Source organism: Echinococcus granulosus, assembly GCF_000524195.1.
Source record: "Echinococcus granulosus chromosome Unknown EG_S00176, whole genome shotgun sequence".
NCBI lineage: Eukaryota > Metazoa > Platyhelminthes > Cestoda > Cyclophyllidea > Taeniidae > Echinococcus > Echinococcus granulosus.
The window spans coordinates 18,087-31,780 of record NW_020170556.1 but is presented as its reverse complement, the minus strand read 5'-3'; the positions used below and the strand labels follow the sequence as shown (position 1 = coordinate 31,780).

The following is a 13,694-nucleotide window of genomic DNA, read 5'->3' as shown; positions in this document are numbered from 1 at the left end:
AGTATGCCTTCATGTCGACAATACATATTCTGCCCTCAGTATTGTAATACAATGGTGGTTTATCCCTTGGTATTGGTGAGGCGCCACTTTTGTGCTTTTGAATACGCCTTCTTGTACCTCGCTGAGTGGGCTGGCCTTGGGGCCATGCCAGGAGCCCAAGCACCTTCTCTGTACTGAGCATATATTCTGCCCGAGTATTGTGCCTTCTTTTTTCTTCAGGGAAGTCTCGGGACGCCACAGTATTATGGCTTCTTTCAGGTACAGGGAAGTCTCGGGAAGCTACACATATTTAAAGAGCAATCATATTGCCTCTGGCAAAAGTATAAAATGTAACTGAAACGGCCCTTTTTCTCCGGCTTTATACGCATAAATGAGCATTTTAACGACGCATTTAGTAGTTTTAATATCGATGAGGTGCTACGATAAGGAACAATCACAAATTATGCTTACAGTTAACATGAAACAACAACGAAATAAAGTGGGCTAAAAGTTGTAATAGCTAACGATGCACAACGCATTGTTATGTCAATTGGTTTGGCTAAACAACCAGATTTGTATATTAAAATTCAACAGAAGTCAACACTTTTAGGTTCTTTGGAGTAAAATTATGTAACGCTGATCATTTTACTACAAAACAGTGCAAAAAGCTTTTACACACAACTTTGATTTATTCTTAAAAGAAAAGCAACCAAGCATTTTTTCTTTTAAAAATTAAGATTAGCCAATAATACCATTTTTGTTACTGCAAAATAAAACAATTTTTTGCCAGTAAGCTTGTAATAAAATTTTTTAGTAGCTGTTTTGGCAAAGCACTTTGTTCATTGGATCTCTTTTTCTGTTTTACTGTATCAACTGTAAACATAAACAACCTTGGGCGCTTTACAATTTTGGTTCTGCTTGCTTATTCTCGCACAGTTAATATGAATGATGATCTTGAACGCGTGGAAGATTCTATGGACATATTTGCGAACGAGCCGATGGATTTGGAGCAAATTAAGTTAACACTTGCCATTATGCAGCTAGACCCCGCCGATAGAGCAGTGATTCGTGTTGCCGGTGAGCCAAATACATGACTATTCGGGAATCAATGTTGCGTTTTTAGCTTTTTGTTATCTGGTAATTTTAATGGGTATATGGCTGTGTATACCTGTTTCCATGTATTTTTGACTTCTGCTTTGCTTAGTGTTGCCAACGTGCAAGTGCTACCTGTGCCTTTTAAATAGTCACTCTAGTGTTTTCATGTAGGTATATCTATCACTTAAACTTTTAAAATTCGACTTCCTTGATTAATTTTTAATTCCGCGTTGCGCACTTTATGCCTTCATTTAGTGCAATATGTAAAATCTATCTCAGTGAGTCAATTACCTTTAATTTTAAATGCAAATTTGTGTTTACTAGAACAAAAGCTTCTAACACATAGTGCTAAATAAGGGTGTATAAACCATTTTAAATATTGCAGATCAACGAGATGCAATGCAAAAACGTGCTTTTACAATTTGGGTCAATAAACATTTATCAGAGGTGCGTTGGATGTAGCCTTGATGATTTATTACTTTTTATACATTCGGCTATATTACCCGTAGTTTTGGTATATATGCCTTTAAAGATACACCCTTTATAATTAATAAGCCCACTTAAACTGGAATTTTTGGGTTTTTTCCTGCAATTTCGTTTGATGTCTTACTTAAATGCGTGTTAGCATTCTCCAGCCATGTGATTCAGGTGAAAATGTTTTGTCTATTAAGTATGCATTCAGTTTAGTGAATATCAAACACGAAAAGATTAAATTGGTATGACTAAATATTCAAATATTGCCGTACTTGTATTTTCAAAGCAGCTACGGTTATTTCCTTTCAAATTAGAAGGAATTATGCTGTTTGCTGTACACTCCAAGTTTTCTTTGGATTACTACCACTTCGATGAAGTAAATATTTTAAAGATTCAGTGGCAAGCTGTTAAGTGCCACATGCTAAAAAACGTTGCTAATCAGTTGGAGCGGTCAGATCGCCCAGTTGCTTCGATCACTATTTTAGGCTTTGATGTTGCTTAAGGAGGACTTATTAGCGTTGCGAAGTGATTAAATGACAGCAACAACTAAGGATAACTTTAAGTTCTGTTGTTTTTGCAAAACCTTTTTTGGTTTGCTGGGGGATTATGAAACTAGTGCTCCATAAATGGTTGTTCAGAACTCTTTCGATCATTTTGAACGGCAGATTTTGGATAAAATTAAATTGTGATTTGCCGTTATTTAGTTATGCTCTCAAACAAAAAATAAATAGTTAAATAGGATAGTTGGAATTTATTTAGCGCAATTATATCGTAAACATCCCACGTTTATAACTAGAGCTTCAAACTCAGATGCACAATTAATTTCTACCCACCCTGGTTCAGCACGTATTGGTGAATTTCAGTCTCCGTGATAAGTCAGTTCTGATGGTAAAGTGTCGACATGTTTCATAATCAAACCTTTACAAATTCTCCGGCCTACTTCAATGCGTTGTGGTAAACAAAGTGATGGATAAAAGTGGGCTCTAATGCAGCTGGCGTTTTCCTATCTTTGTTTTCTGCCGAAGTACGATCACACCTCAGTGGTGCCAAACAGCAGATAATGAAAAGTTTTGCATTTATTGATGACTTACAAAACTTCGACCCATTTGTGTATTGTCGGTAGAAGGAATGCTTTGGAGAGTTTTTCAAACCAACTCTGTTTAATTCAGCGCTATGCATTTGGTCCTTTAGCAATTTTATAATTTCGTAGTCAAGACCACTTTTCAGTGCTTTTCACTTTGCATTTAATCTTTTATTAACCCAGTCAGGTAAAACCTGAGCGAAGGTGTCTCTTACCTCACTGCACGCCTAAAACAACTGCTAAAATAGGGCAGTGACATATAGATTCATCGCTTTCTAGAAGGCTACGTTTTTCACTTCCAAAAACTTTAATTGCTGTACGAATTCCCATCCTTCTGACTCAATTGTTTTTATATTGGGTTTGTCTGAAAGCGAATCAACAATGTCTATTTTTTATGCCTCTGAAATGCAGCTGACCATAAGGCTGCCATTCACCCAACAACAAGGGCTGATTGTGAATCACCTGTAAAACATTAACTTTATTTCCTCCTATATCGGGCATGGCTAGGCTAGCAGAGAGAGTGACTAGGTCTTCTCAGACCGGATTCCCGCTTCAAATGTAGACATGTATGCACAGTGATTTTTCTCTCAACGCACTGGGGACATATGATGTTTTTGTTGGGTATTTTTGTTCACAACAAATCCAATTCACAGCGGTTGGTGTACCTCGGTTGAATCCCATTATTTGCTTTAACATGACATCTTAATTATCACTACTGCAACCGCTCTCAAAACTCACTCTAGTGACGTTATTTTGTGCAGTTTGGCCCGAAGCCAGCATTAAGTAAATAGATTTATTGTTATTCTTTGTGACTGTGCGTGAGTGTACATATGTAAAACAAACTTGTGGGGTTTTCCTATTTTACGGTAGTCTCCCACATGGAATGTCTGCCACAAAGTCAGGGTGGGTAATAAAGTAGTTCGCACTAACCGCTCGTGTTCTCAGAAGAAAGCCACCCAGTTCATTTCCTTAAACGTGTAGAGGCTCATCTACCTGTCTCAACAGGGCGGGATAGGGATGTTCCATGTACCCTAAGTAAACGACCCTCCGGTTCACCTATTCCTGTTCAAACAGAGGGTTTTCCTTCGGTACAGCGATGATTGTGTTAGGCATTACCAATTATCACAGGCATGTGCAAGCGCGCATGGTTTGGCTTAGATCAGAAACTGGACGTGTTGAGGAGGCACGTACGCACGCTAATTGGCCAATGGACGTCAAGCATCGACTGTACACATTTTGGTCTTTTAAATGCCCAGCGCGGAGAAGGCCAGAGCAAAGTGGCAGCATTATTCGACGGTAACCTGTCGGAGAGTGTTTTTGTGAAGTGTAAATATGATCGATTAGGTCTGTGTCCCACTCTCCTCTACTAGAATGTAGTGTATTCAAGCACGATCGTGCTGTGTGCTTATGAGGGCGTGACAAGGCGTGTGCAAAAAAGTGGTTTTGGCATCGCATTTACGAGGTAATACTGAACTTCAACCACTGAGCATGTTAATGCCACAAATTTTGAAGTGGTTAAAAAGGCATGCCATCAGCATGAGTGAACGGAACAACCGGCGTCATTATCTTCGTGTGCGTTGCGTAGAGTTGGTGGGTTTTCAGGTGCTCTCTAGACTTCCTCCCATGGCATTGAAACACTGAAAAAGTTAATGGAATGCACTGTTTGTTGGCCCCATTTTAAATAAGTCCCTATGGTTATCAAATCCGGTTCCGTTAACTTGTCCACAAGAAGAATCATCAGAAGGCAGAAGATTCAGTTCTGCTGTAGGCGGAACTGAGTGTGGATTCGATTTGCCTCCCTTAGGTAAAAACTACCAATGATGGATAATCCTGATGCCTTAAAAAGTATGCTATCAGTGACTGATTACTCCGCACCACTTTGTGGGCGAAGTTAGCAGATGAATAGCAGTAAACACCCACAATTAATATTTTTCCACGCATTGAGACATCAGTCTAGCCGTTGACTGATCACTTTCTGAGACAATTGACCAGTCTTCTTTTGGATTTAAAAGAATGCATTATCAAATAAAAAATCTGGGAATAGTGAAAACGCTTCAGAAACTCACGTCGCCTTCCGCATGAATGATTTATGTCGATCGGTAGTAAACTCTTTTAACTATTTGAAAGTTGCATATTCATATCCATCTAACAACATTGAGGATAATCTTTCTCATTTTAAACCTGTTCTCATCATTTAAAGTCAGTTTTACTTATTATGTCCATCAGCTTATGCTAGTTCCCGATTTTGTTCGGTTTCAAGCACCGAATGCTTGCCTATTGGTTAACGTCTGTTTTAACCCTCTCCATCTCCTATTTTAGCACGGATTTTTTGTAAATGACCTATTCAGGGACTTCCAGAGTGGCCACCTACTGATCAAACTCATCGAAATTCTGTCGGGTCAAAGCTTGGTAAGAGAAATATGTAATCTGTGCCTTCTGGATTCACTGATCCCACTATCCCTTTACTGAGCTCAAATTTAATATCCCACTCAACAGTCCAAATGCACTGCTTTTGTGGAAGTATGCAACCATTTTTATTACTGGATCTATTTTATATTCATCTTAGACCGTGGTTGCCATCCAAAAGGAAAAAGTTTAATGACCTAACGTGATAAACTTCTTTCCATAGTTCTTCGGGATCTTTTTACAATAAACTTCGCATTTTGGAATGTCAAGATCACGCACGTTACCCCGTAGCTGCTCTAGCTAAGTACTGAAAGCTATAACCGGATGGCAGGTCAAGTTATGCTGGTTTTATGCATTTTATGCACAGAGCAAAATCATGAAACAAAATTTTGATTCCACCTGTTTTTATCCAACTTCATCAACACTACTTCACTCCTGTAAAACGTGACATTCTGAAACGTTGTTTGTTTAAAGCGTGTCTTACTTGCGCCAGAAAAGCGAAGGGAAGCAAAACAATTTGAGCTTTGTACTGCAAATCTGGGCGGTTTTTTGTTTTTAAAATAAACACACAGCTCTGCACTTGTCCTCTCACTGGTTTTCTTGTGGAGTCTTAACTCACCTTTCTTTACGGTGCGGAGAATTGCGCATAAACGTTCTAAAAACCAAGTCCTTGCTGCATATTTGTTCTTCCAGGCGCGAATAATAGGGTATGGGCGATACCTCCTGTTCGTAAAACCGTTAGAAGGTTTTTAGTAGAAAAAGTGGTTAATGCAACGCCAGTGTTATATATCATAGGAGTCTATAAATAGCTATGGCATTGTCAAAAAGGAGAGCTGAAAATCCAAGAACACTGGAAAGATGAAGAGATCCATTGTAGAGGCTGCGACTTCGTAGACTGAACGTCCGCCTAATGTTTTGTGGTTACAACACAACCAACCTACTGATATCTCTCGCCTTTCGGTATCTATTCACTGGGAAACAATACATGGCTGCAATAAGCAATCAGCTGCATTAATTACTTTCTGCGTGTTGAAATAGTCCGTGATTAGAGAAAAGGACGTAGGAATGTGAAATGCCGTTCCGGATGCATCTTCACCATTGTCAATTCCCACCATTTAGAGCATTGAATATGGCCTCACCCGGGTTCACTGCATTCAGAATGTCCAACGCGTGTTGGAGTTCCTTCAATTCCGAAAGGTAAGTTTTGTAAACTGCAAGTAAGCCGACCTCCCAAGATAAGCATCGAGGAAACACGCCTAACCCCTAATCACTTAATGATTCATACCTCGGGCCACTTATACGGGGAAGGCTGTTATAGTTCCGCCTGGAATCAAATCAAACACAATTAGGCTCCAGTAGTACAGTTTTGAATAACTTTATGGCTAGTCTCACTAAATTGGTTATAAAACCGTGTGAAAATTGCCCCTATCGATGAGGAGATTGTATGCACACAACTAATGTTTTCTGCTGCACGACTGTCATGGATTTTGGCAAACTGCAGACAAACCATCCACACTTTATTTACTGCAGCGGAATAAGATTTGGCTGGTTAACCCTCATTTTATGTCAAAAAACCCTCTGTAGTCTTTGCTGCGCAATTGAAAGACCAATTGGACTGCCTAATGAAGCCGTTTAAAGTCACATTTATCCAACTCCTTCCCACTTTCCAAATATTTGATTAGTATTACATTCATTGAGATTGCTCGGGTTTCTTTAGGTTCGGATCGTGAACATCCGTCCGGATGATATTGTTGATGGCAATCCAAAGTTAACCCTCGGTCTAATATGGATAATCATCCTCCATTTCCACGTACGTCTTCCCCTTTTCTGTTTTGATACAAACAACTGCGTACCATAGCGCACCTTTTGGGGCACTTGATGCATGACCACTTAATGTGTTTTTATCAGTACCCGAAGGCAAATGCCCTGAAATACATTGTTTTGCTTTATTAAAATGGATATATTAAATTTAGTTTTGAACTTTTGAGATGTCAAACTGTTTCCTGTCATCGCTGTTATGAGGAGGACCAAAAAAAGATTGGTTCGCATGTCGAAAATCTACAATTACCCCCTTCCTTCATTCCTTTTTGCTTTCGTCGTCAGGCTCTGAATTAGGCGACGTTCATGAAAACCTGGGGGTTCGATTGGCTCATCCGTTTTCAACTTACAAAGCACCACTTTGTTGTGCTATAAAGCACATTTTAAAATATTTAGGTCGCATATAGTTTACCTTAATTTTTGATATTTTGAGGCAAACCCGATTAGTCTTGTCCTTACAGCAGATCTATATTCGGTTCACTTCAACCCTGTCATGTCCTTGCTGTCAGTAATTAGCACCTGAGGTGTGGGTGTTCCGAAACAAGTAAGCGGATTCTGAAGATAACAAAGGTCACCTAGTAGGAAATCATAAAATTCCCGAACATCACCTGTTGCCAGACCTCAGGTTATGGTGAGGGAAGACCGATATTAGGTCGCAAATGTTGTGGTCCTCATGTCGACGAAATTAGATCTAATGTTGTTCAGCGTTGTAGCCCTGTAAAATGTAGTCAAAAATGCCATTTTTTGGCGTTCCCAATGAAGCTAGAGATTATTTTGCTGAATTTAATGGAATCACATATTTGAGGGCCCATTCCTTCATTTTTAGCTGTCAGATCTTCTCCATCTTCCGTCTGGAGTGGTTGTCGGCACGGAGAATGCCCTACCACCAGATCTAATAATTCCAGAGGGCCGATTGATCCTTAATAACGGCAGCAGCTCTCTCCAGAGTCTGGCTCTGTTGGATGAAACTGCAGGTCGGAATCTCCTCTCCTGGTGTAGAGTCGTGACAACAGGCTACCGTGGTGTAGATATCAATGACTTCTCGTCTTCTTGGAGTGATGGACGTGCCTTTCTTGCCATCATCCATCGCTACAAGTGAGTTGAGGGCTTAGGAATGAATGCCCTTCCATTTGCAGTAAAAATACACTTAAGCAGGTAGTTAAATAATGTCTAACTAACCAATCCACAGTTCATGATAGAAGTCGCATTTCGCTGTCATAGCTTAAAAAAATACATATGAGAAAAACCGCTGAATAAATTATCATTTTAAAATGTATTGGGAAGTTTTATTTCAGGCCTGCCATATTTCCTGTTTGACACAATGACTGCTAACCGTGAATATGCCCTTTTGGGTGCAATAGACTAATCCTCTCAATTTGTACTGAGTTTAAAACAGGTTTTGAAGGGTGCCATCCAGGCATCATGATTTTATTTCGCCGCATCTACCAAACGCAACTCTTTCTGGAACATTTTCCCACGGCGACTCAGTGAAGTCATAATAAATGAAATATCTACAAAGTTGCCCTTGGTGATATTTTAGTCCCAGAGCCCATAAATAACCTTATTTTAGTCGGTAGCCTGAAAGCCCGAAAGATAGGGTTATAGCTACGCGCAGCTAGCATAGTGTCCGAAATAATTGGATTTAGTTGCTTTGGTATATCCGACACCCATCTAGAAGTTTTTGATTTGTTAAAAAGTTAACGATCCATATCGAAATTCACCTTTGTGCTTGTGGCTGGTGCTGAATGTCCTCGCTGAGGCTTAGATACTACACAAATCTTGCTTGAATTTTCCTATCATCGTACTCGGTTCAACAGACTGTATTTTCAGGTTTCGTTTAAAGCGTGAAACTGGGGGTGGGAGGATTTCTTCCTCAAGCGCAGGCTATAATGCAATGTAGGTGTGGTCTGATCAGTCGACCGACCACTCCTCCCGATGTAGAGCTCCTTTAAAGCATCGGACTTCACTGCTTTACATAATTCTGAGTATTGCACCCAGTACCACATAGTTTTTGTGAAGATAATAAACACATCCTCCCATTATGATATTTGAAGTAAGTCCAACATAAAGTTTATGACGTCAGGAAAGGCTTGACAGGCATTGGTCATTTGTGGAAGTAAAAACTGCGAGAAACTAAAACAACGCAAGCACAATCCGTAAAGCTGCATTGTTTTTTTGTCAAATGAAAACATTACTTCGAGACATCCTCTGATTGTGATTACGCAATCTGCCTCAAATTTAAGTCATTACCTTGCTCTCACATAACCATAAACCCTTCATGAATTACCTTGGTTGCGCTTGTTGGAGTACCCGTGGCGTTCTCACGCACACAGCGCGCTTCAGGAGATGCAGTTGTAGTTATTTCAGAAATTGGAAGGCAAATTTTACCCCTGATAACCATTCTTTGCTTGTAGAACAAACATGGAGAAGTTGGTCTAGCTCCTGTTCTGTTGGAAGTGATAATTCAACTCTGCAGTACAAATACGAAGCAAGACCTACTTTTATAGGTTATGTACCTCAAGTTAATTGAGGTTTTGTAGATTTTCTCCTACACTCTACAACAAGAATTCTTCCGAGAAGGCCAAAAGAGATTCATTAGTTTTTTAAACTTGTGCATAAAGAATTCGAAAGGGTGAAACACACAAATCTCTGAGAAAAAGATCACACAGTGACTCATGTGGTACATATCTCTTTTGTCTCCAGAGTTGACAAGTTGCGTTAAAAAAAGCACTGAATAGCAAAAACTTGTCATTTTTGTCTTTCATAGACCTCACTTCTTCGACTACTCTAAGGCTGCCAGTCGGCCGCCAAAGGATGTTCTCGACTTCGCCTTCCGCATTGCCGAGGAACGACTCGGCATAACTCGACTCATCTATCCCGAAGGTAAAACTCTCCTTAGCTCAGTGAAAACGCACTCGTGCCTTCCCACATTCTCTTTTACATACATTTACAATTCACTTGCCTCTCACCTGCCACTTTTCTAACCCTCACTTTGTCATTGGCAAACATAAGAAGAGCATGATGACTTATTGCGTTGTCTTGGTTACGATGACTTGAAAAAATGACAAAGCTTACGGATAACAGTAGATAACTTTGAACCATTGAGACGAAAATACGTGAGGTTGCCTTATCACGATGTTCGACATGTCATGTCATATTACCTTTCTCTTCGTTCAATGGGTCTCAAGTTGTTACACTTCCACACTACATTCCACATTCCTCAATGTTGATTAAGGCAGTAGTTGAGAGTGTTACTTGACCTGGACAAGAGGAACAGGTGTAATGCACCCGATTTCATTCATGGTGCAAGGACGCATGTCCCATACTTTAATATGAGTGTTTACACCGTATTTTTTGTTAAGTGGCAGGTGGTGGAGGACTGTAGGGACTAAGAGGTGAAGATTGATGATAAGTCTAAATTAAATTATTAATAAAAAAGCAATGGTGACGGTAATTCCTCCTCTTTCTTTTCTTTTTCAAAGTTGCCAACCAGTTTAGTATGTTATCATGGGTCTTAGTGCGTGAAAATACCGGCTCTTATAGCCTAGATGGAAGACCACCCAGTTTACTGGAAACCTTTCTTTGTAGCCTTTTTAATTGGCTCGACTACCCTGTGATGCTAGTGCAGTGCGACCAAAAATGCTTTTAAATTATGTCCATGTTTTGAGGAAGGGAGCAAGATATGTTGCGCACACCCTATCGTATGGTGACTAATCTAACCTTCGAATTACTCCTGATGGTATGCACAAAATTCAAATGTGCCTCGTGGAAGCGTTGGTGGCTCAGTGCGTTAGCTCTGTGAATAGAAGCACACATATGTCATAATGATGCATAATTAAATGCTACGTATTATTAGAATCACAAATAACAATTTTCTGCACGTTTTCAGACATGGTCGCCACAGAGAACGCAGTGGATAGTCGGTCGGTAATAGTCTACGTTTCCTCCCTCTACGATGCTCTTGCTCTATCTCCGCGTGACCTCATTACTGGCTGCCGCCAAATTCTTCCAATTCCGCCTCTTCCAGTAGACGTGGACGTAGCGATGGCACCACCACCGCTCAGCTCCCAACTAGTGACAACTGCAGATGTCTCTGATGAAATACGCAGTTTATGGTCTGAGTACCGACTCCTTGCTGCCGAGTTGATCCAGTGGTTGCGAGCGAAGTGCGACCACCTGGCTGTTCGACACTTCCCTGCTGACTTAGAGTCCATGCAGCGGCAGGTCGTTAATGATCTGAAGCGACACAGGCGTGAAGAATTGCCTCTAAGGGAGAGACAACGTCAGCAGTTGGTTAGACTCTATGCCGATTTGCAGGTTAGCCCTCTTCAGACATTCCATAAGCAATTTGTTGTTTGATAGCCAATTGACTTGTCAGTTGAGTACATGCTGAACGACATTGGCTCATTACCGTTCCTCCATCGGAATGGCACCACTGTTAGTTTTTTTTCGGTCCACGTGATTTGAAATGACTTCACTCCATTTCACCACTTGGAGAAAATTTTCCTGAATAAAAGCTTTTAAATATGCTACTTTTATCCAAAAAGGAACGAAAATTCGCATTTCCAATATTTCTACTGATTGAGAAAAAATGTTACTAGAATGGATGGTTTTTAAGTGATTATAGCGGTGGACTAATCAGTCACTAATTGAATTACTTACAGAGAATTGGCTATAAAATATGTTCTAGCAGTTGGAAAGTACTTGATGTTTGTTTATTTCACCTCCTTTCAGGTTAAGGAAAAGCACTAGAATTTTCTGCTTTGTGTTCTACTTAAATGCTGACAGTGCCTTTTGAGAGTCGTGCTACGCCAACTCTTCTTCCTATACCACTTTTACGTTGTTAAGTCAAAATGATGTGGAAGGATTTTACTTGAAAGGATATCTCAATGGTACAGACTTTCCTCTCTCACGATTGAAGATCTGGGGAAAGGGCTAGTTTGGCACTTGCTTATCCAAGAAGGGCCGTTTATATTTCCTCTTCTCCTTTGACGGTTTAACTACTTTCCAAGGTTTGCTCGAAATTCCTCTTACCTACTTCATCCCATGATGAATAACATCTGTTCTTGTACTTTTATCTTCCTTTAGAGCCTTTTTTTCTATCACAGTTCCGTTCGAAGCATCATCTTTATGGCTATTCAATACGGCCATTTTCGCCTATTTTCATCCACTCCTAAATAGCTAGACGGGAAATCCCCACATTGGAATGAAGAAATTTGGACTCCCTTCCGAGGCGTGATAGATCACTCCTCCTTCTTCCTTATTTCCAAGTTATAACTTTTGCAATCACCCTCATCATAGGGTGCCAAATTTCGTAAATTTCGCCTGCTCGGTGAAGCTAGTCGCTTGGCTCTCAGAGGGGAAATGCCAAATCTTGTACAACTCCTACCGGCTCTCACTGGGCTAAAATGAAGTAGAAGTCTTTTAAACATCCCTCGCACATATCGAAGTTGCTTCCTATATGTTTATTTGTGCCCATGGTTTTAGCTGAACATAGTGATTTTTTTAAGGCCCCGGATCCTATTTATACTTTTCCAACTTTATCATTTCTATATAAGGTGGAATGTCGGGAAAACTAGGTGAAGTAAATTCAAACAAATTTTCCCTTGTGCTGCTGTAAGCGGCGAATGAAATCCCTGGGTTGTAAATAACGCCCACATCTTATCGACGCAGTCAAGTAAAGCGTTCATGGAAATGGAAAATTTTTATTAACACCTCTAATTCTTTTTTAACCGTGACTTCTCTCCATGATCTCTCGTATTCCCACAAATAAATTTGGGCTGGATAGCATTGCCAGATCCACATTTCAATGTCCATAATTGACATCAATAAGGATGTTTTAACCCTCTGATCATTGGCGGTAAGTAGTTAAAAATTCCCTCTTCACGTTCTAAAATTGGGATTAATCGTGCTTAGGAATGCATTTATATTCCACCTATGCAATTAAATACGACAGCCTCTTCGTCCTGCTTTCTTGGAACCAGGAATATGGCAAATAAGGGAAATTAAATTAACTGATTTGAGTTTGGTAATGTAATCATTTCCCACTTTACTGATCCTGCAGTTGAACTCTTCGTGTTGTAATGAGGGTTCATCTACTACCTTAAGAGGAGTGAATGAAATTGGCAAAAATTTAAGGTGCAAACTCTCCCTCCCAGCAGTTAGATTTTCCTGCACTTTCTTTCTCAACCAAGCCACGAAATGCTCCAACTAGTTTGGATGAGGATTTTACCTCTGTGAATCATTTATGGCAGCGCTCCCGGTTAAATTAAGAGAGAAGAAATGAGACATCTTTAGTTTCATCTTTGTAATCTGGAAAACAGCTCATTCATTCCCCTATACAGATGGTTTACCGGATCCAAGCACCTAGATTCTGTGAATGTGTGACCGATTGAGAATAAAAAGGGACATAAATATCCTTATCTAACCTGTGATCAACCACGGACGTCGAATCCCTCCTTTATCTCAATGAAAAAGTAAACAATTTTAGTAGTGTTTGATATTCGCCGTTGTTTGATCCACCACAAGACATCAATCCACCTGTATGCTTATGCTACAGACGCTTTTGATGAGTTGCTTATTTGGTGATTTTGGCTGGAAAGTTAAGCTGTCCCATCCCATGCCTAGTTCGTACATATATCATTTGACACTGATTCACCCCAGTGGACGGATGTCAGCCCCCTTGCAGTGGCATTCACGACGACCTTGAACATGCAACCGTGACTAATCCCCTCCTTGCACGGTCGGCCGTCCTCTAGACATGTAGTTATTTTTCATCACACGCACACCTGAATACCTCCAATAACTGGAACCTGTGTGGATTCATATTTAATGTCCATGT

At 40.2% G+C, this 13,694-nt stretch overlaps 1 protein-coding gene across 1 annotated transcript in view; it reads left to right on the top strand. All coding sequences in view use genetic code 11, as the record gives it.

The window, feature by feature from the left end:
• Positions 1-920: 920 nt before the first annotated feature.
• EGR_09926 (Plectin-1) overlaps positions 921-13,694 on the top strand; it is a gene marked incomplete at both ends in the record, with an annotated part of 25,948 nt that continues 13,174 nt past the window's right edge. Inside the window, 8 exons of the mRNA XM_024499175.1 lie at positions 921-1,056; positions 1,460-1,521; positions 4,949-5,038; positions 6,155-6,232; positions 6,753-6,845; positions 7,728-7,948; positions 9,621-9,736; positions 10,743-11,170. Of these exons, the coding sequence (XP_024346403.1) occupies positions 921-1,056; positions 1,460-1,521; positions 4,949-5,038; positions 6,155-6,232; positions 6,753-6,845; positions 7,728-7,948; positions 9,621-9,736; positions 10,743-11,170 (1,224 nt within the window). The remainder of the gene's footprint in view (positions 1,057-1,459; positions 1,522-4,948; positions 5,039-6,154; positions 6,233-6,752; positions 6,846-7,727; positions 7,949-9,620; positions 9,737-10,742; positions 11,171-13,694) is intronic.